We start from the raw sequence: 27,957 nt of genomic DNA, 5'->3' as shown, positions 1-27,957 counted from the left end.
GTGTCATTGGGAGGAATTGTGCCCAGTCGTTGGTGTCATTGGGAGGAATTGTGCCCCGCTGTTGGTGTCATTGGGAGGAATTGTGCCCCGTCGGTTGGTGTCATTGGGAGGAATTGTGCCCCGTCGGTTGGTGTCATTGGAAGGAATTGTGCCCCGTCGTTTGGTGTCCGTGGGAGGGATGATTATGTTCCATTGTTGGTATCAGTGGATGAAATGGTGCCCCAAAGGCCAGATAAAAGTAAACATAGGTTTACACATAGTTTGGAGACCACTGGCATAGAGCAATAGCCATCCTGAAACAAATACTGAAATTTGGTTTCTCGTAGTTGTGAGGACTTTTTAATATTCTAGAAGAGGTAAATGGCAGGTTTAGGCTCATTGACTCATTAATAGAGAAATGAATGCTGACGTTTGTCACTGGACTGCAAATTTCTGCATTTGTTGCATCCTTCTGCCATGTCGCATGGTTTGGTTGCACAGACCCTTGCTAATTATTGAAACCTGCTGCTAAGCCCTGCTTCCAACTGCCTAACATGAGGACATTTGCGCCCCCCCCCCTTTTTTTTTTTTTCTCACCCCTTATCCTCCTGACATCTATTAGGCTCCTGGCACTTGGGGATGGTGCTTCCCCTGTGTTACCCCCATGCCCTGCTGGAGTGACAGTGTCTGTGCAGGTCGCTCACATTGCAATGTGTGTAATCCCCTCTTAGTAGAGCTCTTTAGGGATTATCACAAACTCCACAGGGCAGTTCCGCACTTCTTTTCAGCACTTCAAAACGTAATTTTTTGCACTTGCCTGATTCTCCTTTAGATTCCTGAGAGTCGGTGAACTGAATGGAAAACCTTTACTTGGTCACTTGTCTCCCTGACACCGAGCTTTGTGGACAGGTAAATGTAGCTACTACTGGAATGAAGTCACTTATAAAGCTATAAATCTATATATATAGAGAGAGAGATATATCTATTTTTGATGTTGCTTGTCATTTGCTGTCTGTCCTGCTGAATGTATTAAACTGGCCTGAGCCACAGTCATGAGCCATATCTGATTTTCTAGTGGTCTCTCCTGTCCTGGTATGCCGAGGGTTAATATGGGGTGGAAATTTGTATTTAATTGTTCATTGTAAATGAAAAGATCTTTGTCACTGGACCCACCATACGGGAGAGGGGTGATTTCATATACTGTGCCATCTGCTGGTGAGATCTGGCATCACAGCTCTCTAGTTACGTTTACATTCCTCCTTAAAGTGACCCTCCCATCAGAGAGTCAATTTACAGAATAGGTCAACTCTATTCTTTGTGGTGACCAGTGTATTGATAATCTGCCACTTCTCAGTTCCTCAGCCACTGCTAATATTCTACACTTTTGGGTGTGTAGTATACTTGCTCCCCCTCGAGCTGCTGTGGTTCCTTCTGTTACCTTGTATTCATTACTAGTCGTACAAGCTGATGGGTGGAACTACAGCAGTTGGCAGGGGAAGCAAGTATTTGACTCCTCTGATGGCAGATTGCTGTGTCTGGGAAGTGCAAACATGGCGGATTTTGTATACATTGGCTGCCAGATAGTTAAAGAGTAACTCCAGTTTTGTTGAGAGGAAAAAAAAATCGCCTCTGGGTGATCTATGTACATTGCAAGGGTTTTATTCTGAAGAAATTACTGTTTGTGTGTCTATGTGGAAAATGAATCTAATGGGAGTGATTTTAAAATATTTAATCATCTGCTACACTTGCAGGGTCCTAATGAGGAAAGTGGCTGCATCTGCATCCCTTTAGATGTGATTTCCTATGACATTTTTGTTGCAGGGGATGCCCAAAATCTGATTGACTACTGGGAAAATCAGTGAGCCAATCGCACAAGCAGGAAATTACATTTCTGGGGGGTGGGACGTTTTCTATATCGTCTGTGCACAGAACACCTCCGGGTTGCCATATAGCATTTTACAGAATATTGCAGAGCTGCAGATTGAAAAGGAAAGGTCATTTTTAAGAACATTTTAGTTACAATATGACTTTTGTGTAGCAATTGTATAGATATTTTTTTTTCCTGCCCCCCCCCCCCCCCCACAAGAATGGAATTGCCCTTTAAGCAAATAAATTATCCTTTTATTTTCTAAAGGTGACCATGTAGTGAGAGTCACTTTAAATACAGGATAAGTCAGTATTTTTATTAGTCACTCTATATATTGGATAAGGTGTATACAGCTGTGAGGTTTTTGGGTATTTTTTTTCATGTCGCAGGTATGGTGAGATTCTAATTAAAAAAAAAAAAAAAAAATCCCTCCAAAGGGGTTTAAAATGTTAGGCCCCTTTACACAGGCCTTCATTCAGGTCCTTCCATCTGTCAGTTTTTTTAGATGGAGCTGATTGGAAGGTCTGTGCATTCTATGGACAGGCAGATAATGGACTTGTGTCCATTTATACCCACCTACCTCCGGGTCTGATCAGGCCAGCTAATAAATAAATTAAAAAAAATAAAAAATTGAAGGGTATCCATCCTCCTCTATTTAGGTGAATCGGATTGGAGGGTAGTCTGGTGAATCGGATTGGAGGGTAGTCTGGTGAATCGGATTGGAGGGTAGTCTGGTGAATCGGATTGGAGGGTAGTCTGGTGAATCGGATTGGAGGGTAGTCTGGTGAATCGGATTGGAGGGTAGTCTGGTGAATCGGATTGGAGGGTAGTCTGGTGAATCGGATTGGAGGGTAGTCTGGTATGAACAGACAGAAGAGTCTGCTTACTCCCAGCCTCCCATAGAGCAGAGCGGACTGTGTCCATGTTCACTCTGCAGAAACTGAGCAAACAGGTGTGTTATTGGCCCAGTCCACTCTGATCAGCGAGGGATCAGAACAGAATCCACCCTGTACGAAAGGTGCCTTCGTTTAATCTTTAGGGGAAATCTTTGTTTATTAGTCTAAAATAGAGGTTTCCAAACTTTCTAAACAAAGTACCAGTTTACTGTGCTTCAAACATTTGCAGGGATCCTCAAACTACGGCCCTCCAGCTGTTGCAGAAATACACATCCCATGAGGCATTGTAAGACTCTGACATTCACAGACATGACTAGGCATGATGGGAACTGTAGTTTCCGAACAACTGGAGGGCCGCAGTTTGAAGACCCCTTCGTTAGGGGGTCCAGACTGTGACCAGTAGGAATAGAAATTGTTTCTGGCATCAGTGGGAGTAAACCGTGCCCTATCTTTGGTATTTAGTGGAATAGTGATGCCCATGTTGGTGTCAGTGGGGGAAATGGCGGCATTATGTTTGTCAGTGGCAGGAAATATTGTCCCATTGTTGGTCAGTGGGCAGAATAGTGTCTCAAATCAGTTGGATAAATAGCGTCCCAAGGGCCAGGATAAATGCAAACAAATGAGATAATGGTTAAAAAATATTGCGCTCAACACATCATTATTTACAATAGAAAAGTGCACTTGTGCAAATAAATTGATAAAGTCTTACGTGCTCAGATATCAAAACAGTTGGGTGATTAACAGCAGCAATTGATAGAAGCACAGACTTCATAGGAGTGAGATTCCAAAGCCTTCACCTCCACACTTTCACCCAGTGCTCTTATTAGGTACCCCTTACCAGAAGGATGTGACCCCTTGATTATAGGGGGTCACACAGGCATATTGATCCACATATATCACCTAATTGTTTTGATATCTGAGCACTTAAGACTTTATCAATTTATTTGCACAAGTGCACTTTTCTATTGTAAATAATGATGTTGAGCGCAATATTTTTTACCATTATCTCATTTATCACGTTACTCACGTTGTTTGCAGCTCACAGTGTGGGAGTAATTCCATCTATATAATTATATTTACATATTTATTCCTATATATATATATATATATATATATATATATATATATAATATAGAGAGAATATAATTTTTTTTTTTTATTTATTCACGTCGAATGTTCACTAGTAAACAAGTGGCCATCATAGCCCTAGTGGTTTTTTATTTACATTCATTTATTTTGTTTTTATCAGTTCTTTTGGTACACACCAATATTTTTTTCCTAAATGTAAACAAATGACCACATCTGGCCCCTGGGCCACAGTTTGAAGGTCCCTGGTCTATACTATAAGAAAATCTGTAAACAGATGTTTTTTTTCAGCTTATATGACTTTGTAGAGTGTAAGGGTCCTTTCACATGATGTTCGGTCCGTTCTGTGCTCAGCGGGGATCGATCGGCTCTGTGTGCAGAGATGGAGCTGTCAGATCCCCGCTGCTCTCTATGGGGGAATTGGGTGAGAACGGACCGCCTGTCCGCTCTCCTCCGATCTGCTGGACAGATTGAAAATAGGGTTTCCATCCGTCCGGATTTCACGGACAGGATCGGATAGCAGAAGGTGTCAGCGAAGAGGTCCCCGCTGACATCTGCTGCCCCATAGGGATGCATTGAGCATCCAATCAGGTCTGCCTGGAAAAACTGACAGGCGGATCTGATCGGATCGTTCATGTGAAAGACAGGCGGATCTGATTGGATCGTTCATGTGAAAGGGGCCGAAGACTGTTTTTTCTCTACTTGGTGTCCCCTGGTTCTATCTATATATGGCAGACTGCTTCTGTAGTTGTAGGCTGACTTATTTGTATGGATAATTCTCCTCTATCCACACTTCATCCTTGAAGCAGCTGAAAATGTCCAGAAATAGGGGAGCGTCCAGAGTATGGGTGCCAAGCTTACCGGGGGATATAATCTGCTCCTGTATTACGTTCGATGTATAACCATGTCTGTTTACTTTTGATGGGAATTTTAGATAACAAAAATCCTCCTACAAATCCTTTCACATCAGACTCCGAGAAAAGGTAAGCGCTTTATTTTACTTTTTTCTTTATTAACGTAATAGAATGTAACATAAGAAAACTGTACCAGCACAGCGGTATAATAGGAGTACAGTAAGGTTTACAGAACACATCATTATAGATAAGATATCAAATTTAAGGGTACCTGTCATTATTAGTGAAGGCAACCCTCTGAATGCTGGGCAGCAATACAACTTGTTACATAACCTGAAACTGGTAAATTCACCGCAGTATTTGCTTGTTGATGCAGCCTTCAGCATACTTTCACTGTTCATGAATTACAGGTTCTCTTTACAACATCACAAACTACAAGTATACTGCACTTGCTCTAACAGTTTAAGTCTGGATGAGATTATAAAAAGGAAAATGGAAATAAATATAAAATTTCTTCATTACTACATGGGTCGTCTGTAACCTATGAAAACTGGATAGAGAAGTGGTGACTATGGAGTTGTCACGGCATGTCTGAATGTACACAAGTGTTTTGAATTGCCCTGATCTGCCTGTATGTATGGAAACTGATCACCAGTGACAGTTGTGGGTTTTTTTTTTTTTTTTAGACCATGTAGCATGCAAAGTGGTAAAAGTAGATTCAGGTCTGTCCTATATCTCATTCTAGCCATTCACACTAGATTACGAACTCATGCATGACTTTCAATACAGACGAACCCGCTAGGGTGGACATTTAGACAGCAATACATAGGATGAGTGTATGTAGAGTCAAACAAGGAGAGCGCTTGGAATCGCAGCGTCTGTTATTTAGGAAGATGTACAACATCAGATCGACCCCACCAGGAGGAAGACAAAAGTGCATTATAGAGCTGTATTTCAACCGCACACCATGGAACTGTCTCTCTCAAAAGGTGCACATTGCTGTGTCATCCATGTACAGGTCCCCGTTACACTTCTGGGATAGAGTGATCCATAGAGTTCTTCATGACACCAGATGACATTCTGCAAAAAATAAAAGATTAGGATTATACAGCGCCAACAGTTAACGCAGCTCTTTACAATTTAGATAACTATTATCGATGACGTCAGGGCTGTCTTTCCCAATAATCATTTGATCCCCTCTTCCCAGTTTTGCTTACAAGGCTTCCTAAAGGTGATATGTGCACTATATATCCAACCTTCATGCGTGCTAGTAACTTTAAAAAAAAAAAAAAACCCTAATTGTACTTGCTGTCTAGTAACTAGCTATGATTAGGACTTAAAAGTGCATGTAGAACAGTCTTTTATCAGCACGGTCTGTGAATGACCATTAGGAGCTGGATTCAGGGTCCATGCACACAGCTGCTTGTGGGTTCAGGGTCCATGCACATAGCTGTTTGTGGGTTCAGGGTACATGCACATAGCTGCTTGTGGGGCAGTGAACTAATTTAGACTCCTGTGATGGATGGCCTAAACACAGTTTCTTTCTATGCATGATTGCGTCAGATGCAGCTGTAGAAAGTTTGTACAAAAAAACTCTTGCCGAGTTGCAGGGAGGAGCTTAGCCCCAATGGCTGTGTGACCCTAAACCTTGATGGATGCCCTCTCTGTATGGAAGGGTGACGTGGTCTTACCTTTTTATAATATGTTCAAATATAATAGCGGGGATCACCGTCACTGTAACACTGCGTCCGCTTGATGCTAAAATGTCCACGATCTGACGATCCTGTGAAAAGAAAACCACACGCTGTAACACCTGAGCTGTCCTCATCCAGGGACAATGTGGTGAGCTGTCCTCATCCAGGGACAATGTGGTGAGCTGTCCTCATCCAGGGACAATGTGGTGAACACTATTTACCCCACATTTTAATTTTTTTGTCTTATCTGCTATGAATGAACTGTTTTGGATGTTGATACTACAATGTGATATGCCTACTTTGTTTCCAGTATAACATTATTTAAAATCCGAATTCCACTTTTTTGTCACATATCATAAAATAAGGCAGGGCAATGAAGTTATCAACTTTGAAATTTGATATTACAGTAAGAGTTTCTCTCTTCATTGGAGGGCAGGTTATGGGTCCAAGGGGGACGAGCCACGGGCACCATTTTTGGTTTGAGAGCACAGCGCACTCATTGTATTGTATTGTACCTTTAGGTACTGGCATTGGCTGTGGTTTTGCAGACCCTGAACGAGTGGGCCAAGCGGCTACACCAGAGGCTGGCTACAGAGCAGGTCATCCCCCCACTTATGTTACACTAGCAGATCAACTAGTCTGGGGGCTCCAATACTTGTGCAACACAGCTGTGGACTCATTCAAGTGGTCTTACCGTGCCTCTGCTAGCTTAAGTCCCAGATTTCAAAGAAGGCCCTTACAGAAATGCCTTCCCCAGTGTGCCCGTATATTCAGTGCATTCTTGGATGCATCATCAAGAATGTCACGAGGGACAAGAGCACCTTCCCTCCTGTGCCAGGCTCCTGGCCCTTCCCCCGTTTACAGGGGATAGCAATCCTGGGGTACTTGAACAACCTGCTTCTGCCAGCTCAATCAGCTTCAGACTTGGAGCGCGACCTCACCATTAAGACCTTGGAGGATCTCAGGTGGGTCTTCTATCTGCGCAAGTTTGTTGACCTTGCATCTGAAATATCCTGGGCTCTTGAGGACACATCTGTGGCCAAGGTATTTCTTTCTCACCTGAAACTCCATCTTCGTCTCCTCTCTTTATAGACAGTGTTCATTCTGTTTTGCATGAGGATTCTCGGCCTATATACTCAACATCACACCTGACCCCTCTCCTCTTCAGGGAATCCATGCCCTGAACCTGTAAAGCCCCCTTCCAGCAAGGTCACCAGGTACTCTGTAGATCACTATCCGCAATATCCAACACTGGCTGGCAGCATTACAGGCTTGTCCCTGTACTTGCTTGTGGGCTCCAGGTACAGTCTACTGGCTGTAGTGACCTATCTGGATGAAGCCCTTGGAGGCACTTGGGGTGTCGGGAATAGCCCCAAGTATGAGATTAAAGCCCATGAAAGTAGATATGAGAGAATCTCTGTAAACCATGCATAACCTAAGGATGTTCACTAAAAACTGAAGCTTAGCTGGGAGGGGTTATGTGTTATTTGTGTATATATACACACTTTTTTTTTTGGGGCCAGTGTTTATATAATCTTAAGGTGGCAGCATAACTCGAGTAGTCATGAATATGAAGTCCTGTGATGTGCACTTTAGGAAAACAGTTCTGCTCCCCAAATTTACCCCCCCTATGAGAGCTCCGCTTACCTTGAGTCCTATGACATTCTGCCCATTGACCTCACACAGATAGTGGTTGGTTAGCAGGCCATTTCTGGCAGCAGAGCTGTCCTTCACCAGTGATCCGATCTGTCCCTTCTTGACGATGAACCCAACTTGTCCTGCGCTGTCTTTTTGCAGCGTCACTGTGCGTTGGAATGGACTGTGAACAGAATACAGAAATTGTACAATTATATTGTTTATTTCAAGTTCCACTATAGAAATCTCCTTTAATAATGAATTGTTTTTGTCTAGTGACCAATTCCCTCCTTTACAGCGAGGATGACATTGCTCAGCTCCTTTTTTTTTTTTTTCTTTTTTTTTCTTTTTTTTTCTTTTTGAGCTTGATGCCTGCCTGCTATATTGAGTCCCTGACAAAGACAAGTATGTAGATTAGTTCTGTCTGGTCTCTAACTTCACTTTATGCATGCTGGTTTTAACTAACATAATGAAGCAGGAGCCAGCTAGGGAACTAACCCTTTTTGGGGAAAGCATATCTGTAGTAGCAGTCTTCGTATATACTGTATATAATAATCTGAGACCACTGAAGGATGATAGTCTGCCACTCTTGGTTACCTCAGCCTGACCTTCTAGTTCTGCCATTATAGCCCTCCAACAATATCCCAACCACAACTGTACTCTTTACAGGGACTGACTCAAACCAAAGATGGTGGCTTCACAAGATTTGGGAAGTATGGGGCAAACCTTTCTTACTTGGAATTTACTTTGCTTTTTTTAAGCATATTCTAGTACATTAATAAACAAGTTTTGTAAATATTTTAAATGTATAATGGTTTTATCATGGGGGGGGGGGGGTAGAGAGAAACCCTCGAAGACTGGAAATGATCTGTGTTTGGATATATCATCGCTTCACCTCCTATAGCAAAAATGTGAGCTACTAATATGCTGTGTACATGTGTGTTGAACATTTGCTCTTTACTGTATCTCATGTACACTTAAACTCCAATAAAATTACTTAACAAGAAAAAAAAGATAGGGCTAAGAAAGTTTCTCCATGTAAAACATGTAATGTCCATTTAAAGTGTCCACCTTTTTACATAAAAATGTAAAGGTGAACGAACACCAGACACCCTCCTTGTCCTGCTGTACTTACCTCTGGGTTTGCTCCAGCAGCCAGGGGATTTGAAATTCCCGCTCATCTATCTCTACTCCTTGCACGGCTTCTGGGACGGACCAGATGAAGCCATTGTGACGGCGCTGGCCAATCAGAATGGATCTGGTCCTCCTTGGAACTGCTGCACAGTGAGGAGGGAGAAGAGTGGGGATTTCAAATCCCCAGAATGGAGCAGCTGTGAGGGTACTGACTGCTCAGCCACCCTGGTCTGGTGTTTACCTTTTTACATTTGTTAATTGCACATAAATTGTTTTGTAAATTAACAACCATATTTGCCAAAAGGAAACAGTTGGTGAATGTTTCATGCTGTGGACCTAGTTGGTATAAATCCAGATTGATCACCATGTATACATTTGGAGATGACTTTTACGTCAGTCATTAAAAAAGAGATACTGTATGAGTTGGGGGATAAGCTATCTTTGCCAGGTTTCAATATAGGGACAATTATGGTCTTATTCATTTGAGGAAGGAAGACGACCCAGCTCAAGAGAATCTATTAAGACCCTGTGCAGCCCAGGCAAAGGGGTAGCCATGTATTTTGTGTAGACCGCTGCTGGCAGCCCGTCGGTACCCTGGGATTTAGCAGAGGCATAAAAAGTGCCAGAGCTTTTACTAAAAGGAAACCTAAAACTTTGGTAGCAGTTTCAGATTTCAGTATGTTAACTTTTTTTGTTTTGCCTCCCATGATTAACTAAATGCCACACACGTGTCCACCATTTATGTGCTGACTCCCAGCACAGTGATTCAGGCTCCACTAATGAGTGGGAAGCTGGCTACTGATCACTGTGACAGCCAATCACTGCAGTCATAAAGTACCTGTTAGGGTTAAAGCACCTTAATTTAGCAATGCTTTTAAGTCTTACAACACATTTATATTATCCATCTCCAAAATGTATGTATCTATATCTCTCCACTAGGGGGCACTGTACCAGTGTGATGTTGGCTAACTCTTGGCTCTTGTGTCTCAATGCTTCAGAATTACAGGCCCAGCTTATTTGGCAGATACCAGCGAAAAGGGCTACTCTGGACCCCTGATGACAGAATGATGTACGTCTGTGTTCTAATAAACAATTATTGACTAATAAAGTGGAATTTGTGGTCTGTTTTACCATCCAGGAATGTTTCTATAACAAAATGTATAACTACAGATAAGGCAGCATGTAACTCAACAGCTGTTGGGAAGATAAAGCTGTGTAAGCTGCTGATTGTTCTATCTCTGAGTATAAGGGGCTGTCGTGATGGTGTGGGGGGGCTGCTCACATTCTGTACAGGACCCTCACAGCCCCAGGGGGCTCTCACATTGCAGGTTATTTTTGGGAACTTACCGGTCTCGTACAATCATGCTGATCCGGTCCTGTCCGGCCTTCTTCAGTGCTTTGTGTGCCTTGTCAGTGCTCCATCCAGCACAGTTTTGGTCGTTGATTTGCAGAATTTGATCTCCAAACCGTAAACCAACCAGAGAGGCTGGAGAGTTAACCTGGACCAGCTGGACAAATATTCCCTGGAAAGACACAGCAAACAATTCCTCAGTATCTCTGCTGTCCAAAACAAACCTTTCCTTTCACTGAAAGATCTGCATCTATTCTAAATCCCCGATGCTGAGCTCTCTGCAGTGGAGTGCCCACATAGTGAGAAAAGTGCCTAGGAAGGAGCAGCTGTGCATGTAAAACCACTGTTTGCTGCAGAGTTACTTCATTTCCATACTTTAGTATTCATAGTATTCATCATAAAAAATTTAAAAAATCTTATCCAATTGGCTAGTTTGTTACATTACAGAGAAAGCAATGGAATAGGGGAGGCTTCATGACAGGGAGGTGGCAGAGCTGAGAACACAGAACGGCCATAGATACTGCAAATTTCTTTCCTGCAACCATGGGTTGCAGGGAAGAAATTTCCATGATTCCTCCATCAACACAGACAGTGTTGTCAGGGGAATCTCTCCTGCTGAATAATTGTTTTTTCCTACCGGGATAATCGATCAAATCCAGTAGGCTGGTTGTTCCCAAGTTGATTGGTCTGATCAACTTGGTACCTTCTGCCTGCCCCATTAATGGTTCATCAGGAACTGGCTGAGCTTCGAAAACCTGCTGGATGATTTAATCTAACCATACACTCGCCGTTTAAAAAAAAAAAAAAAAAAAAAAAAAAATCCCTTTTTTGAGCATCTCTTCTCATATGCACTTACCTTGTCAACAGCTCGTAACCTCAGGCCCACCTTCCCTTTCTCGTCTTTGCATAAGATCAGCTCCCGAATTCCAGCTTTTATTTCAGCGCGTCTCAGACCAACGTCATTACCAGTAACGGGGGCAACCAACCCGCCTGAGATGGTGCTGGGGACCGCCACTGCCTGTACAGAAAACAGACCTAAATGTCAGTGGAAACCTCAATGGACTTTTTTTTATACTGGATGTGACTTAAACAACTGTGAAACATTTTCCATCAGAGGCAAAGTGCATAAAAATAAACTTATTTTCTTGCAGGACTGCGTGTCTGAAAAAAGTCTGGTGTGGAGGATTTTGCTGTGTAGAAGGGGATAGTCTAATTTTTTTTTTTTACGGAATGATTAAACCGGTCAGGTTTTTATTGCTGTGTCCACCATGAGGAAATTTCTTCTCCATTTAGCCTGATATACATTGTCACTGTCATAGAAAGATACCAAACAATACAGTTGTCACCCGAACAAGAATTGAGGGTAAATGAGGGTGCCCCGTTCCAGTGACAACTAAGAGGAGATTTCCCCCTCACTACTTAGGCTGGCCATACATTCTACAATTCTCTTACAATTTTCTATAGATTTAACTTCAACTACGTAGTACAAGGGCCTGCCTGATTGGATACAATTGAAAGTGTTGTTTAGTTTTGAACTCATATTATATGGTTTTTGGTAAATCTAACAAAAAATTGTACAAGAAAATTGAACATGTATGGCCAGCCTTAGAGATTTTCTCTCACTTCCTGTGTCTTCAGGGCAGGAAGTGATGTGAAATTTCCCCAAAGGGTTGAAGGCAAAAAAAAAAAAAAGGGCATTTTATCACTTTTATCTACTACTATTTTGAAATAAGGAAAACACTCACAAAATGTGTATGCTGCCTTCGAAGATGCCAGCTTCCTGTCTGTTACTCAAATCCTACACTGACCCCAATACAAGTACTGTATGCAGATCACAATTTCTGACACTTTTTTTCCCACCAATTTCCTTGCTCCATACTTGTCTGTGGTCAGGGAATACCAGGAACAAAGAATTTCCAGAAGGAATTTGGCAATAGCAGTGAACTTCTGTCCTTTAGCTATAAAGTTTTGTTTCAGAAATGTAGTAATGTGCCAATCTGCTTTTAATAAAGTTAGCATTAGCAGATTAGACCAGTGGACAGGTAAATTCATAAGTGGGTGATAATTTACTCCTGTGAATGTTCTGTATATGGAATAGGAGAATGTTCTTACATGTATGGGGCTCACAGCATAATAGTTTTACTGAGCCAGAACTGTGAGTTAAAACTGTGGGTGGGCATTTTTCTTCCCTTTGTTCCTGCGCCCCCATGTTTGTCACTGGGATCCTAAAGAAGTTGCTACTGGTAAGCTGTAAGTTTATCCTAATTGGAGCTTATGGAGCCTGTGCAACCAATCACCAGCACCGACACAAAATGAAGGGGTGTGTATCATATGCCCCCTATACCAGTGATGTTGAACCTCGGCACCCCAGATGTTTTGGAACCACATTTCCCATGATGCTCATGCACGTTGCAGTATAGTTGAGCATCATGGGAAATCTGGGGTGCCAAGGTTCGCCATCACTGCCCTTTACCTATAGAAGCTGTATTTTCTGCATTCCCAGGAGTTAATGCAGCGTCAGTGGAATTAAGAGAAGGTAAGTTCATTGTGCAGCAAAGGCAAGCATTAAAACGCAACGGCACCTTTTTAAAATATATTAAAGAGGTTGTAAACCGAAAAAAAAATTTTTTTTTCTTTCCATCCTGAAAGAGAAAGACATAATGAGCTAGTATGCATCCCATACTAGCTCATTATCAAATACTTACCTTGGAACGAGCCCCCGCCGTGCCGCCCGCTTACCTCTATGACGGGCGACATGTCCAGTCGCCCGTCTTCCGGGATCGCGGCATCCGGCCATCTGATTGGCCAGAGCCGCGGTGACGTTACTCCCGCGCACGGCACGGTGCTCTGAAGGAACGGCACGAGCAGCCGTTCCTTCAGAGCGCATGCGCCAGTGAGGTCACTGGCTGCATGTAAGGTAAATATCTCCTAAACGGTACATGTTTAGGAGATATTTACAGTATCTATAGGTAAGCCTTATTATAGGCTTACCTATAGGTACAAGTGTCAGAGAAGGGTTTACTTCCTCTTTAAAGAGCATAGCACACATCTAAAATTAGCAATAGAAATGCTATACCCTTTTTTGCCCCATAATAAGCTTTTGACATAGCTTGCCCAATATAAAGTTCTACGTATGTGCATCAATAAAGTATAACTAAAGGCAAAACTTGTTTTTTGAGTTTTGGATAGAGTGGAGATGGATTAGAACACCTGTCGGTTTTCATTGCTGTCTGTACCCCAACCCCCCTCTCTTTATGGAGATTAACTCTCTCTATTTGTCCTGCTTACAGTTATCACTGAGAATGAAAAGTAAAAGAAAATTTTGGGTTGCCCCCAGAAAAGTAATAGAGGGGAAATCTTTCAATAGGGACACTAGTTCTCGTGCACTTGGGGTGCTCAAGGGATTCCATTTGCTTGTTTTTTCTATGGGACAGCAAGTGAAGGTGAAAGTATTCTCTCCCCCCACGGGACACCGAACAAAAAAAAATATGACAGGGAATATTACCCTGTGTTGCCTATAATTTTACATTACCTCTGTTCCTAAAATCAATCACAGTCATTATCCTGGCTCCTGTGGAGGAACAAACAGGAAGTCCTGTTCTCTGTTCTATAAGTCCAAGCACCCATGCACCAGAGGAAAATCTCTACCTCTGCGTTCATCTATCCACCAGTTAGCCAATTGATGAATATGCTGAGGTGGTTTGGCAGCATTCACGTGCTCAATATTCCACCTCAGTAGTGCTGAAATGAAGAGAGATATATACCTGTCTCTGACACTGAACACTTGGGTGAAGGTGACAATACCCAGCAAGCAATATTTTGCTAATGCTTGCGTTTCAACCAATCAGCTCCCCTTTGTCCCACCCACCTGTTAGCAGATTAATCTAAACTCGAATATTAATAAAATCTTGCTTGATTACTGGTTATTGTCAGCTTCACCTTCACATATTAGAACAGAGACTTGTGTATCACTCTTCTTTTCAGCACTGCTGAGGTTGATTGCTGATGAATCTCTTGAGCATGTCCACTGATTGGTAAAGGATAAGTTCACTTTTTTAAAATAAAATAATTAATGCACATTTTGCAGGTAAAAAAATGTGCATTTAATACTTTTTGATGAAGGAGCCTGGAAAGCATTACACTAGCAATCAGCAGATCTCCTGCACACTGTCAATGTATCTGTCCATCTGTACATCCCCCGTATGGGTAAGCCGATACTCGCTGACAGGAAGACTCCATGAACTACTACAGCGCCATGGTAGTTAATTGAGAACTATAAGCAGACAGCCGCTAAGGATGATGTTGGGATTTGTAGTTCATTCAGACACACGGAGCTGTGTGTCTGAATGATGTGGCTGTGTGCATTGTGAACATGTTCCACCCTAAAATCAGGTGAAACATGTAACATGTTTCAAAAGGTGAAGTTATCCTTTAGGCTGGGTTCACACTGTGTGCGGAGCGGCTCCCAGCAGGGGTCCAGTGCGTCCCTGTTTATCGTTTCAGATCTGAATTTTTGGCTGAACTTGGACCTGAAACAGACCAGAAGACACACAAGACCCTTCTGCAAACTGCTCCACGGCTGGGCCCCGGAGCTGTGTGAACTGGCTCTACTGGGATGTCTCCTAACATGCAACATGCACCAGTGTGAACCAAGCCTTGAAGTAGAACTATAGGCAAAACCTTTTTTTTTTTTTTGGATAGAGCAAGGTAGGGTTATTAACCCGTCAGATTTTTTTTCCCGCCATCTATGTCCCATTACGGAGATTTCCATTCACTTCCTATCCCATAGCCAAACAGGAAGTGAGAGGGAATCCCTGCAAATTATGGGAATTTCTTGGGGACCCCCCCCAGGCAACCAGAACTAGTGACCCCATTGGAAGATTTCCTCTCTGTTACTTTTCTAGGGACAACACAAAATTTGGGTAAACAGGACAAATAGAGAGGGTGAGAGCCGGTTCACACTACCACTACCAGAAAGTCGCCCCGTGACTTGAAGAGACTTGTTTAGAGACTTGGAAGAGACTTGTGCACTACTTTGAAGAGACAGGCGACTTTGTCTGTGGGGAATGCCTGGCTAATCTCTTTCTTCTTTCTGGAAAGTCTGATAACAAGTCGTGTCAATTAAGATAAGGAGGCGACTCCCATTGAAGTATATGGGACAGTCGGATCACAGGTCGCCTCAAAGTAATACAGGACCCTTCTCTGAAGTCGGAGCAACTTCAGTAGTGCCAATTAAGGCGGCACTGATTGATTAACATTGCTTTTGTTATGTCAAGCTACCTGGGGCAACACAAGTTGCCTCACAAGTCGCGCTAGTGTGAATGGGCTCTGAATCTCCCTAACGGGGATAAAGACTCCAAAAAACAGACAGGGGTCCTAATCCCTCTCTACTCTAAAAAAAAAAAAAAAAAAGTTTTGCCTTTAGTTATACTTTAACTGATGCCTGTGATGAAAAAAGTTCCCACAGGTGCACTGAATGCTGGGACTTGTAAAACAAGGTAAGTACTTTCTGGCCCTCCACAGCCACCCAGATGGTCACGTAGTAATGATGGCAGCGGCCACCTTTATTTTTGTTGCTCACTTTAATAATGGAATTAAGCTAGGCAGCCTATTGCGAAATCTTGGTTTGTGTGGCAAAAGAAAAGCGCAAGCATTTATATTTTTTTGGTGTGCTATTACAATATTTAGTTTTAAAACAAAGGTGGCGTTCTCCTTTAAAGTGAAGCTTTTTCTAAACCCTTCATGAGCAAAGCATTGCCTCTATTTTAAAGGCTGAACATGCTCAAAATATAGAACAAAAAAGGAATCCCCCTAGGTATGGGACTTTAATGGCAATAATCAGACCTTGAGTAGTAAGTATATTTCAATAAATTTATTATAATTATACAGAAAAAGTTATGGAAGTTAAATTCAAAAAATAACAAATAAACAACAAATAACATGTGAAGGTGGCTGAGACTTCCAAAGACGACCAGATGCGTTTCAGACCGAAACGCGTCTGGTCGTCTTTGGAAGTCTCAGCCACCTTCAGTCCAATCGATGTAACACATGGTCACGTGTTATTTTAAAGTGTTGTTTATAATTTGTTATTTTTTAAAATTGAACTTCCATAACTTTTTCTGTATAATTATAATAAATTTATTGAAATATACTTACTACTCAAGGTCTGGTTATTGCCATTAAAGTCCCATACCTAGGGGAATTCCTTTTTTGTTCTAATACCCAGGGATGTTGGTAATACCCTATAACCACTGGAACCCGAATGCACTTTTTCTATGCTCAAAATATAAGAGCTGTTAGTGCTGGGCTGCTGCCCTAAATTCCGATTCCCCCTCCTCCCCCCAGCATGGAAGCTCTGTCATAGTAGGAAAACAACCAATAAATGTAACAGGACGGGTGGTGGTTCAGCCTGCTATCCAATGCAATATGTGCTACTACTACTATAAAATAAAGAAAAATATATTTCAGTCCTGTTGTTTGGCTGCCAATTATGAGAACCAGCATGTTACAGACACTGCATTCATAGTCTTGGGTAGCTGGGACAATGAGTGGAAAAGTGCTTCATCCAGAATGACAAGGATCTCTCAGCAGAATGAAGAATCATATTTCTTCTATATCTGTGATATAAACAAACCAACTCCCAGCATTAGAGATGGCCTAGTGGTTTAGTAGGCTGACAATGGTGTCTTTAGTATCATGGGTTCTAATCCTACCAGCATAAATTTCAGTTTGTGGCTGAGAATGAATGGATGCCAACACCAAAGATTGATTGTTAGAAGTCGCTCAACATGTGTGTTCCTTTTTTTTTTACTAAGTTTTAATATTTAAAGGGATGGCTGACAACCCCTGAGCCAGAATCTAAATAAAAAAAATATTCAAGAAATATTAAGTCACATTTTTTCACCAGCTCATTACAAATATTTTTGCTCATATTGCCCATTTGAGTTTGTAGTCAGTGATTGCATTTTATTAACTGAATCTTTATTTAACAAATCTTGGTGTTTAAGTGGCTGACTGCTAAGCCTGAGCTGTGCTATGGTGTGGTGGTTAAGCTGCCAGCCTCAAAAAGGCTTTTTGGAGTTGCAGGTTCAAATCCTGAGCCTTCCATTTGAATTTCTGTTTAATTTACTCATGAAATAGGAGAAAGAACATCCAAATTACTGAGCAGAGGCAAGTAGCTCAGAGGATGAGAATGATGACCCAGGGTGCCGTAGACCCGAGTTCAAATCCATGAAGTGCTGTAGACTCCTAATTGTGAATACCTGAATGCACAGCAGACCCCGAGCTTAAATCTCCGAGTGAAAGCCAGGAGGCCATGGACAACCCACCGATCTGCTTCAGTCCAAGGCCCCCACAGGCCTGTAATGTGTGTGGGCATCACATTAGGTTGTGGGCACCCTGCCTCTTCGGTCCACAGTCTGTGACATCACTGCAACATATATAATTAGAATGGGCTGTCTTACTGGGGGCAGCCTGTTCAAAAAGTGGTGCTTAGAATTTTTATTTTTTTTTTCTATATATCTGCACCCCCCACCTCTGTACAATACCTGAACCTCCTGCTGGTGAGACAGGGTAGCAAGTCTGAAACATTTCTCACTATCCTGTTTCACCAGCAGGGGGCAGGTACAGTACCTGAGCAGAGAAACCACTTGCCCTCAGAGGGATTCAAACTCAGACCTCCAGCAGGTCAATCCAAGCACTTACCCTACATGCTACTTCACGAGTGCACGAGTGCTCGAGTGCTTGTGCTCGAGTGCTTGTACTCCTACTTCAGAAGTACAAATACCCGACGACATTAAAAAAAAAAAAAAAGTGTATCTTTGGGGTTAGCAGTCTGCAGCCCCCCTTCTATGCAGGCAGTCCAGTCCTAAACTACCAGGCAGCTTACAGCCAGCCACAATTTTATGTATCCTATACACAGCTGAGAAAAGTAAAACAGTATCAGTGACAGCAAAGCAAGAAAATGTATAATCTATTTAATGTAGAATCGATCATCTCAGCCATACTCACATTTCCTCCAGATGGCACCAGTGAGAGATTAAGCTGCAGCTCCTCATCAGACAGTGACAGCCCCATGTAATCATTCAGTTCCCTCAGACTGGGGTATAAACCTAAAAAAACAAAAATGATAACACTATTGTCAGCAATTTTTCACTTATGATAATAATAGAAGGTGCCGGGGGTTATCGTCTTCTGAAAATTCTGGTTACAAGCTGGGTTAGTGACTTGAATAGTCTGTGTCATTAATCAGAAACAAATATGTACTTGTAGTGTTGACCTTACTCAGACTTGTTTGTTTCTGGCCACTGATCATAAAAATTATTAAAGAGAAAGTGTCACCGTACCCATGTAGGCCAAGGTGATAATGTCTCTGGAAATGGCATCCCTGTCCCCCATATACTCCCCTTTATCTGTGCTCCCATGCAAGCTAATTGCTCCTCCACAGCCTGTGAGAATACCTGGGACTTCCAGGTAGGACAAAGCACCCCCTGTAACGGTTCCTGGACCTAGCAGTCAGTGTCACATGAGCAGGAGAATGCGGTCACTGTGCTCCCGAGTCACAGACACAGCCGATTTCAGTGCTGGCTGAGAAGGAGAAAGGAACTGTGGGTAGGTAAGGAGAGTATATGGAGCTCACAGGATGCCCTTTGCACAGATATGGGCAAGGTAACAGTAGGGTTGATTTACTAAAACTGGAGAGCGCAAAATCTGGTGCAGCTCTGCATAGAAACAAATCAGCTTCCTGGCTTTATGGTCAAAGCTTAACTGAACAAGCTGAAATTAGAAGCTGATTGGCTACCATGCACAGCTACACCAGGTTTTGCATTCTCCCGTTTTAGTAAATGAACCCCTGTGTCTCTTCATCTTCTAAAATCAGAGGATGACTGCCAGGTAACTTGTATTTTCAGAAAAAGGGCAGACATTGCCTTTATTTTAAACAAGGCAGGTTCCCTTTAACAAACAACAAGATGCTTGTTTTTTTTTCTCCAGTACCATGGATTAGCAAAAATAAATCTTACTATAATTCACTGGGGAGCTCTGTGACCAGGGCTGCTTAAACCTGATTCCTAACATCCTTCAAGGAGTACCTCCACTTTTGTTAAGAAAAAAGCATCCCCCTCTGGGTGATCTTTTTACATTGGGGATTGTAACTGTTTGTCTGTGCAGAGCGAGTCTGTATGTGATTTTGCAATAATCAATCAGCTGCTGCACCTGCAGGGCCCTGATCAGGAAAATGGCAGGGTCTGCATCTCTTCAGACGTGATTTTCTTTGGGAGTATCTCACCAAAAATGTAACTTTTTTTGAGCAATGTATATACTCAGTATATAGCTGGTTGTCTAGTATATTTTTATCAGCAGAATAAAAATGTAGAATCTGACATTAGGACAACAGAAGGGTGCTTTGAACACCAAATATCCTCCTCAGACAAGCTCACTATTGCTCTAGAAAGTCACACACATTCCTGGTCTGGGTGTGCAGCAGAAATTTAATCTGCAATATTTGACAACCTCAAGCAGATTAAGATTTCTGTCAACTATCCCTGTATTACCTGTCACATTAAAATTGACCTAATCACAGGTGACGTGTAGAATTTGATTTCTGTATTGTGCTGGCTGAAAAATGTCATTTTCATCTTGCAGTCTACATTACTGGCCGGAGGTTGGTCCCCCTCACATAAGACGATGTTATGAGGGTTGCCTGGCCTTTTAGCTCAGTTAACCATTTGAGGAAGCCTGTTATTAGGACGGACTTTGCATAAAAATCCAAGGTCCACTTCATTTGTAGCCTTTATCCCCACTTACCCAAATTTGCATTGGTAAATGTCCTGACAGGCGTTTTTATGACAGAAGAGACCTCAAGGGAACAATCAGCTATCTGAACATTATAGGAGTAAGCACGATCATTCCAATTCCGTTCCTTTTATTCTGTCATCCTGTCTCTATGGGCATCTTATCAGCTAGTATGAAGGGCATATAAGCATAATTGTATAGGGGGACATATCACAGAAACATTTATAGAATTATGAGATTAGATTTTATCAACATTTCCTGACCTTCACGTTTAGTTACAGATTTTCAAACTTCATTAGGTACAATTTTGTAAAAAAAAAAAAAAAAAGCCAACTCCATATGGCACACAACTGAATTTTGTCTTTCTCTTGGAAAATATCCTTTAAGTTTTTGCCAAATTATTTATACCGTGTTTCCCTACAAATAAGCCCGGGTCTTATATTAATTTTGGCATCAAAAGACACAGTAGGGCTTATTTTCGGGGTAGGTCTTATAATGTTCTGTCCCTCTCTTCCCTCCCTGCATGCCAAGAATCCAGTGTGAACCTAGTTTACCGTAGTGTATATAAAATCCTAGGATGCACTTTATTAGTGTTTTATATATGTCCAGTGTGTGTTTTTGTAATACAATACTGTAAAATACCTTCATTACATCACTGCTGTGTCTCCCACTCTCTCCTGTCTCTCATCCTCTCCTCTCATACCGTGGCTATCAGAGGGGGATATCCCCCCCCCCTCCCTCTGCAGTTTACACAGAAGCGCAGGGTAGATTAGATTACAATAGTGTGAAATACCTTCGACATCGCCGCTCCGGGCTCAGCTGATCTGCCGCCCTCTTCTCCCCCGCTGACAGCTGGGGGGTCACGGAAGGGCTGATGTATCGAAGGTATTTCCCACAATTCTAATCGAATACCGGCGCTTCTGTGTAAACTGCAGAGGGGAGGGGCTGAGATCCCCCTCTGACAGCTACCGTACGGTATGAGAGGAGAAAGACAGAATCAGCTGAGAGCGGAGCGGCGATGAAGGGAAGGTATTTCACAGTATTATATTACAAAAACACACATTGGACATTATTTAAAACACTAATAAAGTGCATCCTAGGATTTTTCATACACTAAACTAGGGCTTATTTTCAGGGTGGGGCTTATATTTCAGCCCTCCCCAAAAATAACACTAGGTCTTACTTTCAGGGTAGGTCTTACTTTCGGGGAAACACGGTAATATTCAGAGTTTAATACAAAGTGATGCAGAACAATGAAGAACATCTCACCAATGTACAAAATAAGTGGCACAGGTTCTTATTAATAAAACTGTGTGGATAAAAGGATGAGTCCACCCTAAAGCTGGATACACACTATACAATTCTCTTTAGATTTTTTTCCTTTAGATTTACCAAAACCAAATAATATGAGGGCAGACCTAAACACTTTCATTTTGTATGCAATCAGGCAGACCCCGGCACTACATGGTTGAAGGTAAATCTAAAGAAAATCTAACAACTAAAGTTGTATAGTGTGAATCCAGCTTAACACTAAAATCCCTGCATCTACAGACATCCATGATCTAACACTAACCTATTTAGCCCTGTAAAGAAGAAATCACTATACTTACTATTTTTGAAGCCGATCCAACTCAATCCCACGTTGAGATGTCAGCCACGGCTTCGCTGTGTAGGCGGGTGCAGAGGACACAGCTGACATCGGAAACATCAAAGTAAGTCTGTGGGTGACATCACTTCCCATTCATTTCACAGCCGTTGTCGGCTGTGTCCTCTGCAGAGCTTCCGCCACTGGAGACTGGACCGGATTGGCTTCAAAAAAGGTAAATGTATATCGATTTCTTCTTTACAGGGCTAGATAGGTTAGTGTTATATTGTGGATGTCTATAGAGGCAGGGATTTTAGTTTTAGGGTGGACTTACCTTTTAAGTTTAGGGCCCTGACGTTCATCAGGAGGGTAAAAGATATTCAGCTCCATATCCCCCTGTCCATTAAAATTACAGGGGAGAGGACAAGCTCTGTCTCATTTTCTCCCAATACAAAGTCAAGGTTGGTAGGGTGGGAACGGGGTGGGTAGAACAGGGTAGAGGGGGTGAAGGGATTTCAAGGGGGTATAGGAAGGAAATTGGTTGGAAGTGGGGAATGAAGGGGGGGGGGGGAGAGTGGGTTGGAAGGATGCACACCAAAATGGAAGGGGGGTGCAGCAAGGTATCCGTCAAGTGGGAGTCTAGACCCCATGCAGTGTCCCAAATATCTCCAAAAATAAAGACCTTACCCTCCTCCAAAAACATGAAGTCAGACTAGTAAACCAATATTAATCTGTATGCATCCTGTTTTTTTTTTTTTTGTTTTTTTTAGGAGGAGGACAGAGCCAGGTCTTCCATTCCCCTGATGTCATCAACTCTTAGAAGCCATAAGGGTATGGAGGGAGGAGAGGTATCCTTCCAATGCAGTGGAATGCAGGATTTAGCTGCATGGGAAGGTAGAGAAAAAAAGGATTTCTTGTATTTTTTTATGAGAATGGTAAAACCGTGTAATAGAAAAAAGGCTGCATTGTCTGGAATAGCAAAGTCCGCTAATTTCATGAGAGATTTCTCTGACTTTGCTCCAGAAGGGTTTCAGTTTTGGGCAGGGACAAAAAATGAAGACGGCTGAGCCATTATCTGCATTGCAATGACATCAAGTATCAGAGACTTTAGTAGTGTTCCCCTTAAATTTGACATATGAAGACATGTACACCCCTCCTCCACTAGAGGGAGCAGTTTACCAGAAAATCAGCAAATGTTTCCATCTCCATCCACATTAGAACTGAACACTTACTTGTGGCGGATTGTGGAGCGGATTGTGGAGCAGAAGATGGAGCGGGCGCTTGCATGATAGCAGGTGGTGGTCTGGAAATCACTTGTGTGGACTGAGCCTGGGCCTGGAAGAGGAAGATCATAATGAATGTAATTAATTTGTCACATTGCGGCATCATTATTTCATTTTAACACAAGACAATGATACTTCCTGCTCTGCTCTATGGGGTGAATCATCTTCACTGTTTTCTATGTATCATTATTCAGTTATTTGTTATTTCATGTGAGATAAAAATCCCAGATTGGCATGCTGAGGTGTTTAGGGTTCACGTGGCGCAGAATGCCACTAACGGGTAAGAAGGAAAAGAATGTGACACGTGGGGAACAATACTACATGAAGATAATAATGTCTCACCACAAAAGATGTGCAAATGTTTCCTTGTCCAAACAAAACCACAAAGCCACAAAACGTGTAAAAACATCACCCAAACATTGCTGCATGTGTGCTGCCACATTTCAGGGTGTGTGTGCATTTACACCAGGAGGTTAAAGCCAAACTCCGGGAAAAGAAAAATCCTCTTTTTCACTTGGGGATCCCCCTGCACTTCAAGGAATAAATGTGCATTAATGCCTGGGTTACCAGTAACAAAGACTTTTACCCATCCATTGGCAGCCGATACTCACCCCTTCTCCCTGACGCTCAGGCCTGTGGGCACCCAGATACAATGCAAGAGTATTGGTACTGCATTGTACTTGATGATGTCACAATACATGTGACTGCCGGAGCGCCTTAGAAAAGAAGCTGCAGAGGCAGGTTACATATTCTAGAGGAAGCCAGCCGAGCAAGGGGTGAGGTAAATAAAAGTCCTTTCTACTGGTACCCCAGACAAACACACATTTAACCCTTCTGGTGTGAGATGAGCCCCACTGCAGGGGGAGATATTTATTTTTCCTGGAGTTAAAAATGTATGTAAATACGAACAATGATCTCTTAGTTTCTCTCTTCTGGCCTGTTGAATACACCATTGAGAGTGTTTTGCCAGTTTGATGAGTGCCAAAAAATACCTGTTGATCCTGCCAGAAATCTTGTCGGCTGACTGCTTGTGCTGGTATCAGTTACATTGTTCCCAGTGCTCCCTGTGGACTACATAACTCCTCCTCCCATTGAGAATAGCAGAGCGGGAATGGTTCATCGTTTAAAGTGTTAGTTCACCTTTACAGGAAAAAATGTAGAACTAACACCGTACAACACCCTGGTTCCTACTGTACTTAGGCCCCTTTCACACGGGCGATCCGATCCGCCTGTCAGTTTTTCAGGCGGACCGGATCGGATGCTCCATGCATCCCTATGGAGCAGCGGATGTCAGCGGAGACATCTCTGCTGACACCCGCTGCTATCCGATTCCGATCCTGTCTGTGAAATCTGGACGGATGGAAACCCTATTTTCCATCCGTCTGGGGGATCGGATCAGATAGGATAGGATCGGATGAGAATGGACAGGTGGTCCGTTCTCATCCGATCTCCCCATAGAGGACAGCGGGGATCTGACAGCTCCCTCTCCGCACACAGAGCGGAGACAGAGCTGTCATCCGCCTACTCAGCGGGAATTGGCGGATCGATCCCCCGCTGAGCAGAACGGACTCCGTTCCGTGTGAAAGGACCCTTACCTCCGGGGTTGCTGAGCTGTCAGCACCTCTGCAGCCACTCCAGCCATTGGGGGGATATAAAATCTCCTAATAACTTCCTGTAATAAGCTGACTTCACTGAAATCTCAAGCAAATGTATAAGTCCTGCCTGTCTCAATTCTCTCTGATGGCTAAAGAACACCTAACCCATATGTTATGGGGATGAGGAGAAGGGAAGGTGTCCTTTGTTCTGTCCTAGAGTGACAACACTGCTCCCATACAGTAAGTGAGTGTTGTCACCTGAGGACAGGCTGTGTGCTGCTGGAAACAAAGAAAACAAATGCAGGCACCACATCTAAGAACAGGCATGCTGCAATATAGGACATTTTTGTTGTTGGGGTTACATACACTCTAAGTCAGGGGGTCTTCAAACTATGGCCCTCCAGTACTACAGGAACCACAATTCCCATCATGGCTGGTCATGTCTGTGAATGTCGGAGTTTTACAATGCCTCATGGGATGTGTAGTTCCGCAAACAGCTGGAGGGCCGTAGTACGAGGATCCCTGCTCTAAGCGTTGAGTGCTCACTGGTCTCACAGACACTTTGTGGGTATTATATAGACTTCAGTCTCAACTTGAAGTGTCTATAATATGTCTAGCAGGCAGCAAATCACAATGGGGACAGGTATCAATTCTATCACGTTGAAAGGCAATGCTGCACAGAAACAATGAGGAAGATTTATTATACAGTTAGGCTGGGTTCACACTATTTGCAGAGCGGCTTACAGCAGGGGGTCCAGTGCATTCCTGTTCAAGGGGTGAATCCGGTTCAAATTTTTGCCTGAATTTGGACCTGAAACTGAGCCAAAGACCCACAGGACCCTTCTGCAGTGCGCTCTGTGGCCACCTCGGAGATGTGTGAACCGACTCCATTGAAAGCCAGTCACACTCTCCTATCATGTGAATTGGACGGCAGGGAAACCCGCATCCAATTTGCATAAGTGTGAACCCAGCCTTACAGATGGAATCCTACATTCCTCCCTCAATTGCTCCAAATTAGCACTGCAGGGTAGAACCCGTTCAGACCACTTCTCAATTCTGTATCTGTTTTCAGTTATGTTATCTCCAGTAATTCTTTCACAGACCTGTGCAAATCTGTCTCAGTTGGCTGCTCAGCACCTTAAGGGCTGGGAACTAATGCCCCGTACACACGTTCAGATAATCGGACGACTTATCGTTCGCATTTTGTTGCATGATACTAACATCGAATTCAACAATGCGTACAAACGGTATGATTTTTGTCATACGATTCTGGAAAAGCTTCCTGGTTGCTTAGCTACGTATCAGATGGTGTAAAACAAAAACAATGGCAGCCATGCTTTTTCTGTGCTATTTTAGTGTTTCTGAGCATGCGCAGTCTTTGCCGATCGATTTTTAGCAGACGCATAGTGTACGATTAAACGATTGTCGTTCGCGAGGCTATCGTACGACAGAAGTTTTCCTGTTTGTCCCTTCGGATTTTGTTGGATGAACTGTCGTGATCGGCTGTCGAAAGCTGTGTACTAACGATCAGATTATCGTGCGATTAGGTCGAAAGCGAGTTTTGTCGTATGATTATCGGAACGTGTGTATGGGGCATAAGAGGCTGCCTGATTTGCATCTATTTGTACCCCTTCATACCTGGTCCCCAATTAGTATATTATGCTGGAAACACACATTACAATCTGATTGTACAATATCCTTTAGATGCCTACCTAATAAAGATATAGGATGAGTGCTTGGTTAGGCCCTTGCACTGCACAGCTGTAGGTAAATCTTAAGCCCCGTACACATGCACCGATTGTTGGCCGTGAATTTTCGGCCAACGTCCGATCGGCCGATTGTCGGCTTGTTAGTATGATGCTTCCGACCGACAACCGACTGCGACTTTTCGGCCGAAAAATATCTGGTGTGCAGGCTATAAAATTTTTGTTGGCCGTCACCAGAACGGCTGATTGTTCTTCAGTCAGTACAGATTTCGGCAGACAAAAATGTGATGAGCAAGACTGGGCATGCTCAGAGAAGAAAAAACACAAGAAAAGTCAACCAGAACATGACATCACTTCTGAAGTTGGTTGTTGTTGGCCGACAAAATTTGTGTGCAGTCTAGAGCACATTTCAACCAACACAACAACACTGGACAAAAGATGGCCGATCGGTTGGCCAACAATCGGTGCGTGTGTACGAGGCTTAAAGGCGTTTGGACAAAAGTTGTACAATCAGACTGGAATTAGGGTTGCCACCTCATCCCTTTAAACCAGGACACATAATAATTACACAGGTCCTGAGGCTGATATAATGCATATAGGGAACTAAGTGAGTTTAATTACCATCTTAATCAGCCACAGAGCCTGTGTAATTAATGTGTGTCTTAGTTTAAAGGGAAGAGGTGGCAACCCTAACTGGAATGTCTGTGGTCAGCTAAATCCACTATGACAGCAATCAGCTCAGCAAGGAAAAGAAATGTATTTATTATTCTAAGTAATCTAATAAAAATCAGTCTAAAAGCCTGTGTTGACAACCTTTGGGCTGTGTTCCTGAGTGTGCCTTTGACATCAGTTTGAGACACTTCTGAGATCATATAGAATCCCTTCACAGGTGCATCTGACCGGCTTTCAAGCTGCTTTTGTATTGCTGCAGACATATATGAGGAGAGAAGCCACTCTGATGTAACCATCAACAGAGACCCTAAACTGGCTGAAATTTGTCCGGTTTGGTAGAAACTGGCCGAGTTTTGATGGACAGGCGGGTTGTACTGAAGTTGATCTAATTGATCAACTTCAGTACAACAAACCTGTATTTTTTGTACGGTCACCGTCAGCGGCTAGAGCCGCAAGCAGTGATCATTGTATTCTGACAGATGGGACCCTCCTGCCATCAGAACACAATAGCACAGCGGGGGGGGGGGGGGTTCCTTCATGAGCACTGACTGTGTTGATGGGGGGATCAAGCAATTTGCTTTCCCTTAACCTGTGGCTGAAGGAAAGAAAATGACATAATGTATAGCCTGCCTAAGAAATAATATCTGCAAATATATGTATGTAAAATTATCAGCGTGTGTACAGTATGAGAAATCTTCCATTCTGTAAGGAGAGGAAATGTGACTCACCTGCATGGCCCTGTCCACTTTCAGATCCTCTAGTGATGGGTACAGAGACATTGTTATGGAAGTTCAGAGTCTACAAAAACAAAAACAGAAAAGCTTTGGT

The 27,957-nt window shown here is 42.8% G+C and overlaps 1 protein-coding gene across 1 annotated transcript; it reads right to left on the bottom strand.

Moving 5' to 3' along the window:
* Positions 1-258: 258 nt before the first annotated feature.
* SDCBP2 (syndecan binding protein 2) lies at positions 259-27,941 on the bottom strand. The gene is made up of 9 exons (XM_082271681.1): positions 27,858-27,941; positions 23,106-23,208; positions 18,507-18,607; positions 11,353-11,514; positions 10,493-10,668; positions 8,024-8,195; positions 6,374-6,465; positions 5,450-5,762; positions 259-271 (listed from the first exon to the last, which is right to left on the bottom strand). The coding sequence occupies exons 1-8, from the start codon at positions 27,906-27,908 to the stop codon at positions 5,708-5,710; spliced, it is 912 nt and encodes a 303-aa protein (XP_082127807.1). The 5' UTR covers positions 27,909-27,941; the 3' UTR covers positions 259-271; positions 5,450-5,707.
* Between the last annotated feature and the right edge of the window lie 16 nt (positions 27,942-27,957).

This window comes from Pelophylax lessonae (assembly GCF_965119305.1).
Source record: "Pelophylax lessonae genome assembly, chromosome: 11".
Lineage (NCBI taxonomy): Eukaryota > Metazoa > Chordata > Amphibia > Anura > Ranidae > Pelophylax > Pelophylax lessonae.
Note: the sequence above shows the minus strand (reverse complement) of the source record. Positions and strands in the feature narration are given on the sequence as shown.